This window comes from Pleurodeles waltl, chromosome 3_1 (genome assembly GCF_031143425.1).
Source record: "Pleurodeles waltl isolate 20211129_DDA chromosome 3_1, aPleWal1.hap1.20221129, whole genome shotgun sequence".
Lineage (NCBI taxonomy): Eukaryota > Metazoa > Chordata > Amphibia > Caudata > Salamandridae > Pleurodeles > Pleurodeles waltl.
Genome location: NC_090440.1, coordinates 1,911,790,346 through 1,911,810,869, shown reverse-complemented (window position 1 = coordinate 1,911,810,869; position 20,524 = coordinate 1,911,790,346). Strand labels below are relative to the sequence as shown.

The window sequence follows — 20,524 nt, the reverse complement described above, 5'->3', positions numbered from 1 at the left end:
TACGCTATTTTGCAGAATTTAACTTCAATTTTTTTTATAAACAATATTTATTGGTTTTATTGAAAGAAGGGGAAAGAAAAGGAAAAGAGAGACGGATAGAAGTGCGCAGGTAGGTCCTGGCCCACCAGCGTTAAATCAACCTCATAAAGACAGAATAAATTGACAATATGACATCTCAACATGACCATTATTCGGCACAGAGCACACAATCGTAAGTGTTCATGTTAACTTAAATGTTAACCATTTTAGCAGCTTAAGGCACATGTCATCAAAACATTTGAAGGCTTCCGACCTGGCTCATTGCTTCTGCTCACCCTAGCCCCTCTGCCGCTCCTAATCAGTGAGCCTTTGTTTCTTCTCCTCCCTGATCCTTTTGCATCTCTTCCCCTTGAGCTTTTTGCTTCTCCCAGACACATTTACTGCTCCTTCCACAGTTCCCTCTGTGCATTTTTCACCGGGCCCTTCAATTTCCTTGCTCCCAATATCCAGATGCTGCTGCCTCCCTTGGATCCACTGCTTCTCCTCTCCCAGCACAGTTCCTTCTACTTTAGGCCTTTTGTCTCCCTTTGGATGCTCTAGCCTCTTCTCCCTCTGTGCCCCTTTGCTTCTTATCTGTACCTTTGTGCCCCATCCTTCTCTCCCAGAGCTCCGATAGTTCTCCTTCCTAGGCCACATTGCTTCTCTTCTGCATCTAAGCCCCTTTGGATATCCGCCGCTGCTTCTTTTTGGCCTATGATTCTCCTCTGAAGGGCCTTTTCTAATGGATACTTCTACTTGCAGTCTCTCTCCCTTTCTGAATAACTGAAGGTCCAGACTGGATATGGAAACCTTTCAAAGCTGTACCACATTGGTATGGGTGCCTCCCGCATGTCCGTGCTGGAGTCAACGTTATGGCAGTGTTAGTGGAGCTGCAGTTCACAGTCGGTTCCCTTTTTTCTGTGCCTTCGACCCATATCCGGAGTTTGCTCTGTGGAGATTTCTTCCAGTGATTTTACTTCAAAAATGCTGTGCAGTGCTAACCATGTCCCCCTTTAGACATTCAGGTTTTAAACTTTGTGTTAGATGTGACATACATATCTGTTACATATACTCAGGATTACCTCTGCTCCCTTGGCTGTGACCACAGTACCAAAACATGAGATTTCTGTCAGAGCATGCATGTCAAGGTGCTGAAAGAGCAGGAAACCAAGCAGTTCATTGCCATTGCCTGTGAGGACCACTGACGCTGCAAATCACACCCTCAGCCAAGATCACTGGAGTCTTCCTCCTCAAGGTCAAGGAAGAAGCAAAAATAAAAGGGGAAACTTGAGAAATCTTCAAAACACCACTCCAAAGGGAAGTTCCTAAAATGATCCCTGACTCTAGAGGATTTGCCTGAATTGTTCAACGATCCAACCCCAGTAGCAGAGGCACCTGCTGTCCAAAGTGACCTGATTCTGACTCTGAGCCCCTCGATGCTGCAGGATCCAGGGCCGAGGCCTCAAGCTCCTCCGGCCTTTCTAGAGTTCCCCTTTCCGGGGATCAGAGCCTGTTATGTTCCTCAATGCCGTTTGACCTCTTTGGAAGGACCATGGTCCCAGCTGGAGGTCCTTTTTGTGTCAACCATGAATTCATATTACCAAGCCATGTTGCCATGTTCTAGTGACCGCTGATAGAGAATCTAAGAAATCGGAGGTCTTTGACAAGGGTATAATTTCAGTGGGCCGCTTTGCATTAAAGTTGCTTAGAGCAACCTTCCTTTTGAGTTTTTACACCCACTCCCAGTGTGATATGGTCAGCATGAAGTAACTTAACCTGGCAGAACCTTTGCAGCTGCACTTGGAAGAGCTCCTGAAGGATGGTCAAGCTGCAGCACGACATAAATCCAGTCCAGACAGGATGCCTAGACTCTGGCGGAATACATGGGCACCTCTATGACCATCTGCCATCATGTGTGGCTCCATGTCTGGGTTCTCTGCACGTAACCCACTCCACCCTAATAGACTAGCCGTTTGATGGATCTAAGCTCTTTAGACATACAGAAGACTGTGCTTGAGAGATTCACGGAATGCAATGCATTGGCAAGATCCCTTGCTCGAAAGCCTCCGCGAAAGAGCTGATAATTTAGGGGATGTGACGGAGGCTTTAATTTTTGCTAACTACAGGCCTCACAATAGCCTCTGGTGTCTCTTCTCAAGCAGTATCAATGTTATGGTAAAAGAAGAGCAGTCTGACCTCACTTTCCACTTTCTCTCCCTCCTCCTGTCCTGTCCTGTGAAACCCTATGGTTTCACCTTATTGAGCCACAGGCTTCTGAGTGAGATCATGACTTCAAACATTTAGGTCATTCAGATTGTGGAAAGAGAGTGTACCCTACTCTTTCAATAGACCATGCCCCGTAAACCCTTCAGTCACAAGGAAATTCAGCTGTGCATTGAGCAACAAGTGGTAGAGGTCCTCCTGCAGAAAAGAGCCGATGAGCTGGTGCCAGAGTAGAAAATTGGGCAAAGGTGCTAACCTTAGTACTTCCTGGTTCCCAAAAAGAATAGCAGTCTACGTCCAATTCTAGACCTCAAGGTTTTGAAATTATTCCTTTACTAGGATAAATTCATGCTGCTGCCCCTGGTTCCGATGCAGTACGCGCTGGAAGCAGGAGACTGGATGGTGTCTCTTACAAGACGCATATTTTAATATACTCAGTGCTTAATTTGTAAAAGATGGAGTGCCAGTGCCCAGAGTGCTGCTCAGAAGTCCGTGGCCAGTGCTGTTAAGTGTCAGCATGCTGAATATCAATGCGGAGTAGTCTTTAGTCCACCTAATGTCTCTTTACTCCACTATCGGACACTTCCTACTCCTTTACCCCACTCCTGCAGTTTCCTGCTTTCTTACTTTGTGACGTTGTTTTCAATCTATGTTCTCATTCTCCCTTCTCCTTTGTTTCTTTTTTCCTCTCTTGCTTTTGAGTAGTGACTGAGGAGGTAAAATAAATGGCGGCCCCCAATAATGAGTGCCGGTGGGCTCTAGCACCAGCCATCACCTCAAATTAAGCACTGCACATACTGATCCTAGGAGGTACCTGTGATTTGTGTTGGGTTCCATTCACTTTAAGTTTACAATCCTTTTTATTGGTTTGACATCAGCACCTTTGTGTTTAAAAATGTGCTAGTGGCCTATCTCAGAAAATGAGGGATCTCAGTGTACTTGTACTAGTCTTCAGATTTGGTATCACACCACTTTCACGCGACAGTAGCAGTGTTGTTCAGCCATAAGTGCGCCCAAATCTCACCTGAATCCCTCTCATTGCCTCTTGCACATATGGGCAGTACTGGATACACCACCAATTTGATCTTTTCCCAAAACCGGAGGATCCAGAATATATGATTCTGATGTTTCGGGAAAGGGTTTGAATCCTAGTCCTGGTGGTTGTATTCCTTATAGCCAGGCTTCTTGCATCTTCCTGGTCACATATGTAAGTTGGCACATTAGGACCCACCAGTGGTGCCTCTGAAGGCAGTGGTTCAGCACGGGGGAGATCTGTGAGCTCTCCAGATGCTGGCGAAGTGTCCATCCAGTAGGGGTGTGGAGGAGAACCTCATGACATGAATTGCCCATTCAGCCCTCTCCAGCTGTGACCACAGTGGTAAAGGATACCTCCAGTCTTGAGTGCGGTGCTCATCTGGGGGCGCTGGACATAAAAGGCCACTGGTCTACAGAGGAGCAGCTTCTACACATCAATCTGGTGGAACTGAGGGCATTTGATTCAAACTCAAGGCATTCCTCCTTCCCTTCATGATCGATTTCTCTAGATCTTGACAGACAACACAACTGCAATGTGGTATGTCAACAATAAGGGAGTGAGGTCTTAACTTCTATGTCGGGAAGAGGTGAGACTCTGTTTTGGGCTCATGTGCATGGAGTTTGGCTGGTTACAAACCATCTGGTGGTCTATGTGAACACCAGGACCAAGAGCCTCTGTTGCTGTCATCTTGCCTATCATGAGTTGCGTCTCCACCTGGAGGTGGTTCAGCTTATCTTTACTTAGTGGGGTACCTCTCAAGTGGACATGTTTCCCCTCTGCAGGTGCACACATTGCTCACAGTTCTATGCCCTCCAGTATCTGTCACAACAAGGCTTGGGGAACTCATGCCGACATTGAGTTTTCCTCTTATTTCTGCATTTCTCCCCATAGCCTTGATTTCTCTGGTTCTGGGGAAACTTCAACAAAATTGGCACAAGTCATTCTTTTTGGCACTGGATTGGTTGAGAAGTGTGTGGTACAGAGAGCTTCTCTACCTCTCCTTGTGTCCCCTCTCAGTATTCTACTCAGGGTGGATCTTCTCTCCAAGTTGAGGAGACAAGTTCTGCATCCCAACCCCGCAGCCTCCACCTTCATGCTCCTGAAATTGAGCAGGGTATTAAACTTCTTTCCAGCTACTGACTGAAATGGTAGATGTCATTCTGTCCGCTCATCCTCATTTTACCAAGACACTGTATTCCAGATGTTGGAACAGGTTTGTCACTTGTTGAACTGAGAACAATGTGAATCACCTTGAAAGCCCAACTGTCGGACATCCTCAAGTTTGCCTTATCTTTAGCCTAGCAAGGCTGTGTGGTGGGTACTGTCAAGGGATACCTAGCAGCCTTGTCGGCTTTTCTCTGCTTGCCAGACTCCCTATTTAAGTCACTTATTGTGTTGTGCTTTCTGAAAGGTTTGATACACGTTTCCTTAACCCCTTTTGTCGTACCTTAGCGGGGCCTTAATTTTATTCTAACCTTTTTGTTGGCATGTCCATTTGAATCTCTTCAGAGTTGCCAGTTGAGGGTTTTCCTTGTTAAAACTGTATTTCTATTTGCTATAACTTCAGCAAGGAGGGTAAGATAATTACAAGCACTCAGTTCCGGTCCTAATGTCACTTCCTTTTCCCTGAAAAGTTGGTGATTTTAACCACAGCTACTTTCCTACCCAAGGCAGTGACTCTATTCCACCTAGTATAGTCCATTACCCTTTCTTCTTTTAACTCCTCGTCACACCCCGCTAAAGGGGAGGGGTTGCACAGGTGAACCCATAGAGGGTGGTCAGTTTTTACATCGAATACACTAAATAATTCTGAAAAGATGACCAGCTTTTTATTGGGTGTACAGACATTAAAAAGGGGAAAGCTGAACATAAGAGAACCCTATTTGGGTAGATTATTGTTTTGCCCATAAAGTTCATCTATAGGGTATCAGGGCTCATTCAGTCAGGGCCAAGTTCTCAACGTTGGCCCATAAACATTTTTGGAGCTGATATATGAGGGCATCAACATAGACATCCCTTCATACATTTGCTAAGGACTACTGCTTGGATGCCAAAGTGCAAAGTTATGGCCATTTTGCTTGTTCTGTTGTCCACATGTTCTGCTTGAAATCTATTTAGAATGAGAGGGATCAGCAAGTAGAAAAATCCATCAGAAGAAAAAGTCACTTATCTTCAGTAACAATCTTTCTGATTGATCGTCTATTTCCACCAATTCCACCTTCTTCCCCATCCTGAAGGATGGTCACAAACATTTCCATGAGGCCTCAGTGTAATTATTCTGCCTATAGGTGTCTAATAATGTTCCAATCATTTAGTGCACTGATGTTCTCATTCTACTGGAGTGGAACAAATTGAATGGAAACTGATGTCGTATAACCGGTAGGGTGCCTTATAGCTCCACTAACATCACCATGATGTACACTTTGGTGTAGATGTGGAACAGGCGCTCCTTTCTGCTATGGGATAGCTATGAAAAGTTTTGGGATCTAGTATGCGCCTGGGGATATTCAGAAGGTGATGTGCTGCAGGTAGAGTACCACCCAGAAAGATCCTTATTAAAGGTAAGTAGTGTTTTCTTTATTTGTCTTCGCCAGCCCCATAGAGTACCTACCAGAAAGATCCTTGCCAAAGGTAAGTAACATTTTCTTTATTTCTCCTTACCAGACCATTTGCTGATTCACCCTGTTTTTTTTTCCCCCTGAGCCCTTTTTTACCCATAGTGTTTTATTGATGAATTCAACATATGAACAATCAACTCCTCTCAAGGTGACCTTCTTAAATCTTGCATTTCACCTATTCATCAGGTTACGTGTTTCAGCCAATCCTGTTTCCTGTACAGTACATGAAAAAACAAGTCTGCATTGTAATCATTCTTTAAAGCAACATAGAATATATAATCATAGTTGACAGTGGCATAGGTCTTAATGGGTTAATTACCTCATGTTGGAGACTAAGATTGCCAGTAAAGTCTAAGTGCTCTCAGTGACCCAAGACCGGAAGTCTCAGCTGAATCACCATCAGAATACCCAATACAGGTTGCTGTAATTTACCAAAGTCCTGTACCACATTTGTTATGACTTTCACAGCAACTATTTGTCACAAGCATGGCTCACTTCAATGCCCTTTCCCTCAGGCCTTTTACCACTTCTGGGTTTTCCGGTATTGGGTACCTCAACATATACTTGATCTAAGACAAAACCTCAATACAGAAGAGAAGTAGTTTAAGACATTACAACCAAAAATGTATGTAATTTTCTGTTTTTGCACATCCTCTTTATCAGAGCTCTGGGGAATTCAGAAGTATAGCTCTAAGTTTCCTCCAGCTTCTGTACCAATTAGTCATTATTTTGTAAATCGCTTCCCTGATTTTGGACACACTTTGATTCTGAAGTTACAGTGAGTGATTATTGATCTCAAAGGTCCTCATCAGTCTGTTTACTCAAAGCTCGTTTTGAGTGTGACACATATTACTATCTTGCCACTTCAAGTGCTTCTGTAAGAGTTGTGTATTGTGTGGATACTAAATCCTTAGTAGATGATTAGGATCTAAAGAAGGACTCAGATGAGGTAAGTAGTCTATTAGCTGCCCACTGCTTAAAAGATGAATACACCCAATCTCTAATTTTACACTACCTAAACTTTTCTCATTCATCAATCCATGTTTATATCTTTCAAATGATTTAATTGTACTATTCCGGAACATGTCAGCTATGGCTCTACGTCTGCCATTTGTGCGGTCATTGAAGGGGCACTGGCACTCTGCTGGGCTAAACTGGAGATTATGAAGTAATGGGATGTAAGAAGACAGGAAAGAGGTAATTCCTAACTCCATTGTCACAACATCCAGTATTTTTAACAAAGGGCCCAACACCTCCTTCATATATACTTTTTGTGGAGACTCTTCTTGTGTAACCACAATGGATCTCACTACTTGTCCTGACACCTCCAGATCCAAATGCGTCCAGAGTTTTTCAGATTGCAGTAGGGTCCATTCAGATACCAAGCTTATCTCAGCTGCTCTGTAATAGTCTTTGAAGTCAGGAACCTCCCCAGCTCCTAGTTACAATCAGAATTTATTGGGAAACTCTATATGACTTTCCACCCCCTGTAAATGTAAGATATGCATCCTGGAGCTCTTGTTTCACATGGGTTGATGTTCTTGTGGCTGTAGCCTTGAAAAGGTACAAAAGTACGGGTAGATTTAGATTTTTTTTGCACAGAGACAAGGCCCTACCCAAACATGAATTGTAGAGTGGAGCCCATTTATATCTATCAGTGTCAGGTATTTTTTGCTGTACTCCACATGTTAATCATAGGTATAATATAAATACCAAGGTACCTTATTTTTTGATCTGTCCACTGGCCATGGAAATTGTTTTCAGCTTATTCAAGCCTCGTTCCTGTACAGGTTAAACTTGAACCCAGAAAACTCTGTCTCCCAAAGCTCTTCAAAGACTGCTAGCAAGGAAGATATTAGGTCTTAAAAAGTCATAAGGACAGCTTCAGAAAACTGATGTATTTTATGTTCATCCTTTCCAAACTCAAGCCCCTTATCCACCCATTACCCTTTATTCTGATAGCTATGGTTAAAAGGATGAGGTAAAAGAGACAGCTGTGACATGTCCCTTTAGTGAGGTGGAATCTGTCCCTTCTTTGGCCGTTGAACAAGATTCTAGCTATGGGAAATGGGTAGTTCGTCCATATACTCTTCATCATTCTGAACTCAGGCCAATTATATTCAATATTTTATGTAGAAATCAGTCTACCAAATCAATTGATTTCTGTGCCCAAACCTACAATAATTGCGGGGTATTATTTTGTCATATATTTGCATATTCCTTATAAAATCTGCTTGAATCTTGATCAGACCAGAGTAGCATCAGGTTTGCAATCCTTCTCACCAAGATTTTGGTTTAAAGTTTCATATCATTATTACATTATGCAATAAGTTGATAAGATGAACAAGACTCTGTGGCCTTGCTGTCTTTATGAATCACTTTTATCACAGAGGGCATGGCTGGCAAGATGGCCAATTTTACGCAGTGAAAGTAACAGTCCTTTATAATCCTGCCTGTATGAGACCTGCAATACTCAAAAAATGCTTAGTGGTCTTGTTGCACAAGGACCTCTTGGCCGGAACCTGCAGCAATGCGGTGAGGCTGCCGAACTACTATGGCCTACCTGAGTGCACTGCTGGACCAGAAGAGAAGACTGAGCCAGGACTGTCTCACAGCGAGCTGTGTCCTTGCGGACCTGCGGGATCAGGCGGTGGAGGGAACTTGCTGTGACATGCAGCTTCACTGGGGTGGCCTTACTCGCCTACCTGCTATTTCATCAGGGCGGAGCGTGGTGGCTGGAGACTGTGCTGCACTGCTGCAGCATGTGGCTTGCCTAACACTGCTCCCAGAGATGCTGCAGCCAGGAGCGACGCTGAGGCCCAACCCCCTACGAGAGAACTAGTGACGACTGTTCGGCGCCAGGGACCTGATGAGCATGCAGACTAGACCTGCCTCCCGCTTGACATAACTAAATGGCGGTGCACGGGGGGAGGTAGGCCCCCTGATCAACTGTGACAGTGAGCACAATGACTAGAGGAGGAGAAGGGAAGAATGTACAAGAGTCATTAGGGCAGTTGCAGAGATCTGGAGGCAAACGACTCGGTGAAGGTGAGGCTGGGAGCCCCTCCCCTACCCAAAAAAGACCATTCAGGTAAGGCGGCATCACACAATGACGAAAGCGGGGTTCCTGCTTTCTCCATGGCCACCTAAGGCTGGAAATGGTGGTTTGGGAACTCTGTGGACATTGGCGCTCTGAACTGGCAAGCCGCGGTGCATAAGGGGCTGATAGTAGGGCACAGCAACCATTGAGGGGGAAGCGTCAAAAGTAATCCTGAAAGGGGAGATTGAATCATGAATTGCGAGCAATTCTCTGTCGCGACGCAGGATTGGTATTGACATGGGAGCCCCTGCGGATAAACAGTAGCTGGAGATTAAAGTGAAAACCGCTGCCCTGGAGGGGCAGACTCTCCTTTCTCACCCCCTTGCATATATATTACACAGAAGGTAACACTGCATGTACCCTTGAGGTGGGGTAGCACCCAGAACATGGGTAAAAACAAGAGCTCCAGGAACCACTAGGGCACCACCATTATGCAGTCCACAACCCTGCAGAGTTCCACCTCATGGATTACCGGACAGACGGGGCCTAAACTGAATGAGGAGGAGCCGTCCTGGGCTGCAATCCAAGACAACATACATGGCTCTTGCTCCACCTTGGAGGAGAAAATAGATGCGGTCTCTGTAGGCATCAGCCTCCTGCGCACAGAACTGCGCATGGAGGAGGATAGATTAAGAACGGCTGAACAGTTGATACATAATCTGAGTATGGAGGTGACAATGCTAAAGGACCAAGTAACATGTCTGATGGCGGTAGCTGAAATACTGGAAAGTCGAGCCGAGGATACTGAGGCTGTTTGGGCAGGAACAATTTATGGCCCCTAGTCCTCCTAGAATGAGCAGAGAGAGACTTGGCTGAACGTTTCTTAGAGGAAAACCTTAAACCAGTGGTTCACAACCTTTTGTCCTCTGTGGACCCCCATTTTATCATTACTGGCAGTGGGACCCCCACTGAATCATTATAGGAATTCGGGGACCGCCCACTGAGTTATTACTGAAACCTGGGGGACCTAATTTGTTAATATTATTTAATTTTCCAAGCAGTCGTGGACCCCCTAAGGAGGCCTCACGGACCCCCAGGGATCCTGGACCCCAGGTTGGGAACCACTGCCTTAAACTGAAAGGCTTATCGGCCATGTTTACTGTTGAGAGAGCTCAAAGAGCCTTGAGAGTGAGACCGTTGCCAGGTGCTCCCCCAAGGGCACTGATAGCCCAAATCTTTAACTATAGAGACAGCCAGCACATGAGGCGGGAGAGGTGCACTATGAAAGTCACATATTTGCTATTTTCCCAGATTACATACAATAGAATGCAAACGCAGAGGAAATCTTATATGGATTTCAAACAGAAACCCAAAGCTATGAATTTACCATACTTGCCGATGTATTCCAAATGACTCCAGGTGATAGCCAATGGAAAAACAAAACTTTTCAAGAGTCTTGAAAAAGTGTAGTTCTCGTTAGAGTGTTGGAGCGTGTACCCTGACATGAAAAGGAGATGCCTCGACCCAGACGAAGAGAGAGACTCATGAGAACCAGGAAAACTGGAAATGAACTGTCTCAAAAATCTGAGGAACTGCAGAGTCGGCTCATACCAAGAGCAGTGCTGTTAGAAGATGGTACACTGGATAGAGAACCTGTAGAGCATGAGGTTAGCGAGCAGATGACTGAAACCACAGATCAGGAAATCAACAATTGAATCAGTAGGGTGAACAGCATATAGAGTGAAATGAATGCCTGAACAATGGGAAAACTAAATGTCATCACAAACACTGCATTTCCTTATTGATACAATGGGTGGGCTGGGAGGAAAGATAGGTCAATGTGCATGGTCGGGGTGGAGAGGTGAGTAGTAGTAGATACAAAATACAAGTGGACCATGATATACAGGCAACAATGGGAACAATTGGTCACATGAAATAGGACCTTAAAGGGGAGCTGGAGGGAGGCTTCAACCGAGGTCTCATCCCTATGGGATTGGAGACCTGCTGGGGATTGCCTTGCTCCTGTGCATTGTAACCGTTGGCTATTATTTGGATGTTTATGAGTCCCAAATGTTTCAGTACTAGGGGGACTGGGAGGGATAGGTTAGGACACGGATTCTGACCACGGATTCTTAACACACTGTTCTGATGTTAAGTGTTTACTCGGGGAGGTTTGGGGGAAGAGGAAAGTTTCAGCATGCATGTTCTGTTTTGTTCCTGGTTAAGGAAATAGAAGGGGAGGAGGTAATCACAGATTGTTGATTGAATTCTGGTGTAGAGTTTTGTAAGACGTCCAGAGAGGGGTGGAGATGGCCGCCCGGGTGGGGTGCATGGGAAATATCCAGAAATACCATTTGCACTTACAGGATGCAAGGGTACAAGATATTGACGACATGGAATGTCAGGCGTCTTGGTGAGTGCATGAAGAGAGATAGGGTGATGTAATTCCTGCACAGACAGGGTGTAAGCATAGCCTTTTTGCAGGAAACACTCCTAGTAGATGCAGAAGAATTTAAACGAAAGAAGTGGAGAGGACATCTATACTTGTCAACATACTCTGCATATGCTCGAGAGGTATCCATTTGGGCGGTATCTTGAGTTCCCTTTAACCTGCACTACTCAGATACCGGCTGCTAGCAGTCCATATGTCCTAATACAGGGAATGCCAGATAGTACAGGATTTTACATTCTGAACATCAATGCCCGCAATAGTGAGGGTAAAGACTTTTATTTTAAAATGCATGCTTTACTTACGACTGTATGGCTATCAAAATAATGTGGTCGGGAACTTTATCTGTGTAGATGACAGAGAGATGGATAGATTGTCCCAAAAACACCCCACAAAACCAGGTATGGTTGAGGCACTGTGCCAGGCGAGACAGAACGTGGGTTACGTAGACATCTGGAGGGCAACGCACTCGTAACCCAAGGAATGGAATACTCATGCCACTCCCTTATGCAGGGTACTTACAGCAGGTTGAACCGTGTCTTGGGGACAGAGGCGGTGAATGCTGGCATACAGTCAGCCAATTAAATAGGGCAATATTTATCAGATCACTCTTCTCTGCAGCTCAAACTCAGTGGTATCGGATTGCCAAGTGGTCTTCCAAAATGAAGATTACCGATTGATGCTTTCTTAGATCCAGCATGCAAAGAAACGCTGGGCGACATGTTGACGGCCTACATGACTGGTAACTGGGGATCAGTGGTCAGCAGGGCCACTGAGTGGAAGGCAATAAAAGCAGTAATGCGTGGAGAAGGTCTAAGTAAAATCTGGGATACCCGAAGGCAACTACATAGGGAACTGGGGACATTGGAGGGTAAACTGGCAGGCTTACAAAGACGAGAAAGAGAAAATAAGGAAGTAAAGACGGAGCTGGTGATGCCACACAGGCACTAGGGAAAACATGAGATAGACTAGACAGTTTTACATGGTGGGAGTACAGACAGAGCCTGCACTGGGAGGGTGACAAACCCAGCTACCTACTGGCTTGGATGCTAAAACAAGTATTCAATCGCCCTCCCCCACCTCCCCCCCCCCCCCTCATTATGGCTCTGAGAACAACATATGGCGACCACGCAAGTAGCAATCAATAACACGCTTAGAGACCACCTAGAAAGACTGTTTGGCGGGAAGCCACAGACGGACCTTGATTCCATCACTGCGTACATGGTGCAGATGGAACTCCCCATGATCTTGACAATAGTGTGAGAGGAGCTTGAAACAGAGAGTACACCTGAAGAGCTGAGGGAACCCGTGGGGAAGTTGGCCTGATGGAAAAGGCCAAGCAGATATGGCTAGGCAGAGGTGGCTCAACAGTGCAGTTTTATCAGGTTTTTGCAACACAGCTGACAAAGCAGTTGCTTGAGGTGTACGTGGAACCCAGAAGAACGAGCACACTGCACTTCATCCTGTAAAAAAGAGTGGCTGTGTGTTGTTCAAACCAGGGGGAGAACAAGCAGACCCTTCCGTGTATAGACCCCTCGCCATGCTCAATGCTCATAAGAAACTACTATCCAAGATACTTGGCGAAAGGCTGCAATCGGTGGTGGGGACACTGGTACATGATGACTAGTGTGGCGTCATTCCAAACTGTAGCATACCCAACACTTTGAGAAGATTGCCGCATATCCTGCATTCTGTAGAAAATAGTTGAGAGGAGCTTGTGTTGGTTTCGGTAGATATAACAAATACATTTGATTTGCCCGAATGGCTGTATCTGATGCAGATCCTGAGACAAATGAGCTTCGGACTGAACTTTTGTAGCTGGGTACAGCTCCTTTATAACGACCCTAGAGACGGAGTCCTAAGCAGTGGAGTAGTCTCTACCGACTGGGTGGTGAAATGTGCTATGTGGCAGGAATGGTGCCCCCTCCTGCTGCTGTTCGCCCGGCACAGGAGCCTCTGGTCGTGAAACTTAAGAAAGACGCGAGCAACCTGTGTATCAAGTTTGGTGACAACACATCGGATATCCCTATATGCAGACGATGTGCTTTTTTACTTGGAGAGACCCAGGGAACTCGTGACACAATTGCTAACCAACCTAGACAAATTTGGAAATGTGACAGGCCTCAGGACTGTTGTTCCTGTTGGGAGCACTACATACTGTTCCCACACATGAACTGCCTAAGCTGGGTCTAGATGGGAAATGGACACATTTAGATACCTGGGAATCATGGCGGCATAGTCCGCAAACCATTGGAACAGGCTACCGCTCTCGGTGGCAGGGAGGATCGCAGTGGCAAAGATGGTCTTCCTGCTCAGATGCCTCTATATAATTCAGAACTCACTGAACACAATTGATGCATCTTTAAGGTGCTGTATAGCCTTCTGATATCCTTATTGGGAAAGGGAAAGAGTAGCGCTACCAACCCTTAAATTGGAGTTAGAGCAGGGGGACATGGGGCTACTTGACATAGATTTGTAGTACTATGCAACTAAGCTACAGTATGCAGCGCAGAGTGGGTGGTGGAAGGTGACAGTCGGGAAAAGCGACTACTATGAGGTTCCAGCAGGGACAGCTCCTAATGGAGTTGCTTATGAGAGACTCGAGAGTTGCCTGAAACTTTCCTTACATAGTACGACGAAAGGCTGATATATGGAAGAGGGTGGCCAACAGAGTTCTAAAGCAACCCCCCAATGCAAGAGAATTGGACTTTTAAACACAGTTGCTGTTCAGGCATATTCGGAAGGAAATGCCCCTCGCATGTTAGAGTGTGGACTGACGTAGAACAGTAGGAGACTTGTACCCCGCAAAATGATTCATCACTTTTACAGAGGCCTGCGAGGTGTTCTCCATGGGGAATGTCCAGTACCTGCAGTACTTCAGAATTGCAGGAATGGCGCAAGAAATCTGAACAGAGTTCCTGGGGACTCCTCCCCAGACAGACACTGCAGATTGTACTGACTGTATGCCCCACCCAACATCTTGTGTCTACATTTTATAAAATGCTTCAAAGGGATAGTGTCGATGAGAGCCCCAAGGTCCGGCAAGCATGGACTGATGAAAAAGGGGACCTAACGACGGGCAAAGATTGCAAGATCAACTGTGAGCTGATTAAATATGTATTGTACAAGGCCAGGTTCAAATTGGTACATTTAACTTACATTCACCATGCATACCTGACACTTTCTAAATTATGCAGAATGCATAGGGCACGAAATGCAGAGTGGACGGAGCCTCCTTCCTACATCTCACTTGCTGGTGCCCAAGAGTGCGAGCTATCTTGACAATGGTATTGACGAAACCGGGAAAGTGACAGGAATTGACCTGGAGAATACCCCACAACTATGCCTCCCGAGTATAATAACAAAACCCCAGGGGAAGAAAATGCAGTGGAAATTTCTACAGCTTGGAGTGATCCTTTCTAAAAGATGTACAGTCACGGGATGGCTGAGCAGTTGAGCCCCCTCGATAACACTATGGTGTAATACACAGTAGAATGGGAATGGACATTAGCAGAAGAGGCCCATATATATGACTGAGCAGAAAAGATGACAGTTCTAGATCATCTGAAAACATGGGGTGCGGTGCTAGGTGTATTTCAGGAAGCAGAGAAGGGCATACAACACTCAGGAATACAGACACAGGGCACTGACAGTGGTACACAGAATCCTGATAATGGGACAGAGGAAGGAGAAAAGAGCATTGTGTGGGTCTCAAGGCTGGGCAAGAGTAACCAAGAAGGTGGGAAAGACATAGTAAAGATTGGAGGGTTGAGAGGCTTCTGGTAAATCAACGGACACTGGGACTGGATGTGTTATGTGTACAGCCCAGACATGCGAAGGGAAAGATCCACATCTGGCATAGAACATTGGACTACAATACAAGTGAACATTGACATGTTGATTATGGTTTAAGGCTGCCTGGCCAATGCCATACGTAAAAGTGAAAATGATAAATACAAATATTTTAAGTTCTCTGTAGATTAATATCTTATGAAAGGTCCTTCTGGAATCATTGCATTATTTGCATTTGAATCCTTAATGGGAATCTTCACCTCTTCCTCAGAGATAAGAAACACTAACTATCCTAGGGCTTTTTGTCTATACTGAGACGCTTCATTTGAGGCTGACGGAGACCTTGCTTGAAGATGTGTCTTCTGGGAGTAGAAAAGTCAATACTATGTTTGCAGAAACCAATGTAATTTTCCTCAAGCTCTTTCCAGGAATCAACATTGATGGAGAAGCTGTATGCAAAGTACCAGTTGTTTACTTAATAAAGGACCAGATAGAAACATGCTAACGACAACAGCAGTTGGTGAATCAATAGCCAGTGGAGACTTGAATGGAGATTGAACATCAGGGATGAAGCAGATGTCGACTGTGTAGTATTTTGGTGATAGGATCTTTACCTTAGAAGACATAGCAGAAGATGTTGCAGGTGGTATGTTCAGCTTTTTGGCAGACATTTTGCTGGCCTTAACAGAGTGCTCTGCTAATGTTAAAGCCATATCTTCAGAGGAAGCTGATTTTGGTGATACCTTCTCTACCTATGAAGGCCTTTTCTCTGGTTTATTCAACACTGAAGGAGTACTCTGTGTAGACCCATCTCCTGAAGAGGGAAACTCTCTCCCTGACTCTTGTCTTTTTCTGGAGCTATCTGAGTAGGATACCTTCATGTTCTTTGAGCGTTTTGGGCAGAAAACATCATGCAAATCTTGCGGTCTTTGAGTTTGTGGTGTGAGTAAAGTGAGTAGAAGTACACATTCGGGGGGTCAGCTCAATAAAGTATCTTCTTACCACAGAAGCCACAGGGCCTTAACACAGTTTATTTTGGAGATTTTGTCTTTGTTGAAGGTGAAATCTGATGTTCCACTGGGCTACATTTTAAAGACAACTTCCCTAGAAAGGTAAAGCTAGAAGAGATAGAACAATCCATGGATAAAACAGGCAAAGCTCTGAGGGGACTGGTGATCTCTGGGGTGAGCGGAATGTGGAATACTCTCTCCTCACTGACTGGAGTTTTGGATGGGATTACTGTGCTACTAAAGGGAAGCTAGTTTTAGCTTTTCTTATAGAAGTTATTTTTGCTGCTTTATACGATTACCCTGGGGACTTCCAGCTCGACCACCTGGAATAATACATGTGTGTGAAATTATTATAGATATCAATGCTGGAGAACTGTAGTTGCAGTTGAGTAACTGGCATCTTTTGGGCCATCATTACAGTTTCCTTTTCCTGGCCATCTTTGTTTTTCCTTTTTTGGGCCCTCTTTACTTCCTCTCTGTCCTTTTGATTTATTACCCCTAACACCCTTGTGTTCCTTATTACCATGGAGTCTCAGTGTTTCATTTACTACATCAGAGGCATATTCTGTCCCGATGCTGTCATTTTTTTAATCTTTGAGAGCCTTATGTTACTGTTCTCGTCACGTCCACACACACTGCACACCCACTGGGTCTCGTCATACACTTTCTCGTGCCTACACACACTATCATTTTAAGTATTATTTCACATCTTTACTATGCTCGTGTTTCAATGGTACTCTCAAGTTCTGACTATTTATTACTCTTCTTTTGTGTGCTTCTTGGCCATGGCCTGACTCTTCCCGGCTCTCTCCTTCTTCTTTTTGAACATACCACCCATTGCTGGCTCTCACCTTGTTCCCTTTGTTCCAGACTGTGCTCTCTCTAGCCCTCTTTGTGCTCTTGTTTCCACTGTTTGTTTTGCTCCTACTCCTGCTGTTGCTTGGTCTTGCATGTTTCATGGTCGTGCCCTTCCATGCAGGTATGATGTCTGACACTCTTTATGGTGTTTGCTTAGTTTACAGGAAGTGAACTCCAAGGTTATGCGGTTCCTGTCAGACTTGGCTTTTGATGACCCCTGGAGTCTATTCTTCATGGACACCCTGGCTCCCTTTGGTTATGTCAAGGTAACTGTGTGCTTTATTCTCTCTTACTTATTTCTGTAGGGTTTATCCTCTCGTATGCACACCATAACTCAGTCTTCTCCCCTGGCTCATTTTCCACGTGTGTCTTCATCTCACTTTCCTCTTCCTTCTGTGTGTATTTATTTTAAAAAGTTTTATAAAGTGCGAATATGACCCTAAAGTTACCAGAGTGCTGAACATAAGCAAAAACCAAAAAATAAAGGTAACCTGTTACATTACAAATATTCTCAAAACAGTGTTCTCAGTCACAAACCACTACACTGTTGTTTTTCTGGAGGCCAGTGGTGATCCATTGCAAGGCAACCAGATGATGATTGTTCGTGGTTGTTTTATTGGGTGGGGGTTGGTGGTGCCACTCTCGCCAGTTTTGTAGTCTGGGTATTGTTGAGAGAGATACTGGATGAAAATTGTTCAGGACTCTTGGGTTTGCACTGGCTTTTTTTTATTTCAAGAGGGATGTCACCTGCACAATCTTCACACAATCTGGGATTGTGCGTTTATTTAGCGGTCAGTTTGCGATATATGTCCAAAGGGCAGGAAAAAGTATAGGAATCTTTCTTCCAATGTCTCTCCGCTACATATATGCAGGGTAGACTGGGAACCAAAAACAGCCCTGGCAAATTTCAGCAGACCTACTCTTATACAGTGTATAGTAAGCAAGCGCAGCTATTGCAAGGTGGGCTTCTCTCAAGAAATGTTTGATAAAAATCGAGATAATGATCCATCTTCAAAACATTTTCCACCGTGTTCATAAGCACAGTGAATGATCACAGTGAATGATTACTTTAAAATGCATCATCATAATCAATCATGGTGGGAACAACAAGGAGTGCACAGCCATTCTTATGGAGTGCTGTCTCAACAATGTTTGCATGTATAGGTCACAACCAGTTTCTCTTTCACTCATGTATGTCATTAGTACTGAGATTGTAAACTTCCAACTTATATGTTGTTTATCCTTTCACCGACCATCAACTCGGAGCTCTCACATTTAGTTTTGCATTCTGGGACATGTAGTTCCGTTTATCCCAATATGCATCAAGTCTACAAATCTAAAATGTAAAGCAAAAAAGCACTGTACTGCATGAGGCAGTCATGCATGTACCTGGGAGACAATTAAGGTCTGCACTACCTGTGAACTGACGAGAGGAGCTGGTGAGTCTCCATTGCCTCTTGCCCCCTATCATCGCATTGTGACCAATAGCTTTAAGAGGACAACATCTCACAGTATGGAAACAGGGCTGCAGCACTCTGAATTTCCCCCAGCCTTTGCTAAATAGCGTCTCTTCTCTCACAAGACGTGCAGAGACCCAGCCCACATTATCTGGCTGCATCTTTGGCACAAACACTTCTATTTTCACAGCCCAAAGTACAATTAGAAAAGTAGATGAGGGGGAGGACCTCAACTCTCATCCACTCACTCACCATTCAATCCGGGGCAGAGGGGATGCCATCTGTGCACATTTCTTTTGTTTAAAATATCTTAAAGGCCACTTCCAGTGAAACTGAAACAGATCATCAAGGGTAGAATCATTTGAAGGAACTTCCTTTAAGGGAACTTCAGTATTGAGTGCAATAATAACCCATTAGTATGACTCAGGCGCTGCATCATGTATTTTCTAGGAAAAAAATCCATCTCCTTGCTTTTCTCAATCTCACCTGCACTAATGTCATCTCTAACATTTGTTAGCCCAGGACCTGAAAGTATGAAGTGTTTGTCTGCCTCATTGTTTTATGGCTGTGCAAAAGGTATATCATGGCCAACAGGATAGACAAGAACAGCAGACGGATTCACCCATTACTCACCTGAAGGGACGTTGCACGTTACTCCCTGATCTGCCTTTCATCCTTATGTGGTCGTCAACAGTATTACGTGTATATGGTAATAATGGATAATAATGGCACGCTAACTGATGGTGTTCATGCTCCTAGAGGCAGTGCAATGAGAAGAGAGAGAAGGGAGCTCAGCAGCAAGGACAAGGAAACGATAAGAGAAAGAAATGGTTGATGGGAGAGAAAATCACAGGAAAAAAATATAATAGAACAATAGCAAAATGAACACTAAGAATGAAAAATAAAATTGAACATTAGCAGAATGAGCACTAAGATTGAACATTCATTGTGTTGTAACATTCGTTGTATTGTAACAGTGTACATGAGCATGAAGATTGTACATTATTTGGGTTGTAGCGTTTCTTGTGTTGTAACAGTTTACAGTACATTTAGTCATGCTCATAGTCGTTTAAGTTTTGGAGGTTTAACTACCACCTTTCTGAATCTTTCATTCTTTTCAAATTGATTCCCATAATCCTGTCTGTTGGTATGCCCTTCTTTTAAGTGACCAAATTGATGAGTCACTTCCTCCTCATCAACAATATTGTTATAATGTCTCAAATTTACATTAGTAATACACTCTTCTGTCAACCAACTTCCATCGTATTGCGTTTGTTTTGTACCCTTCCAAGCAAATTCCGTGTATTGCGGTTTGTTTTTACATAGCTTCCTTCAAGGTATCCTACTCTTTATTCCTTGCCATACGTTTCAGATGTCACATTCCACCATCACTAAGAAGGATGAAATTACAGAACACGTTTCATTAACTTTAATGGTTGAGGAAAATTTACACTCATTCTTTTTGGTTTTACCATCCCTTTTCACTTTAAATATATCACTTACGTCAATCTGTACAGTATTTGTATTATGTTCATCATTTTACTGATTTCTGTAGGCTACTTGTGGACGTGTTACATTTTCCCTCACTACTTCAGGTGACCCTTCCACTTTTCCTGATTTTGACATCCATCCTACTTTGTCTTTTTAGAGAGGAGTTCTCCATTTCACAAGTTCTAATTGACTATGGCCTGTAGAAAAGCGATCGATGATTCTATACGCCCATAGCACATTTTCTTCTTTTCCCCGCATATATTGCCGTTCCTCGGCAATTGTATTATGCCTTTAATTAATCTATTAGAGCACTGTACAGCACCATTGCCCTCGGGACAAAAAAACCATTGTAGTTTTATGCGCAATACCTTTCCTTTTTAAAGACATTTGGAAAGTGTCAGCCATAAATTGTGGACCACTGTCACTAATTGCACTCTTCAGTGGACCTTCCCTCACAGACACCTTATCTAAAAGCTTAACGACTGCACTGCAATCAGCTGTGGTTACGACTTCAATTTCTGGCCCCTTTAGG

At 44.3% G+C, this 20,524-nt stretch overlaps 1 protein-coding gene across 5 annotated transcripts in view; it reads left to right on the top strand.

Annotated features, from left to right (window-relative positions):
• INPP5K (inositol polyphosphate-5-phosphatase K) overlaps positions 1-20,524 on the top strand; it is a 470,513-nt gene that overhangs the window by 214,255 nt on the left and 235,734 nt on the right. For all 5 annotated transcript variants that reach the window (XM_069226108.1, XM_069226107.1, XM_069226106.1 and 2 more), the window contains one exon: positions 17,202-17,310. In XM_069226108.1, coding sequence (XP_069082209.1) covers positions 17,202-17,310 — 109 coding nt within the window. The remainder of the gene's footprint in view (positions 1-17,201; positions 17,311-20,524) is intronic.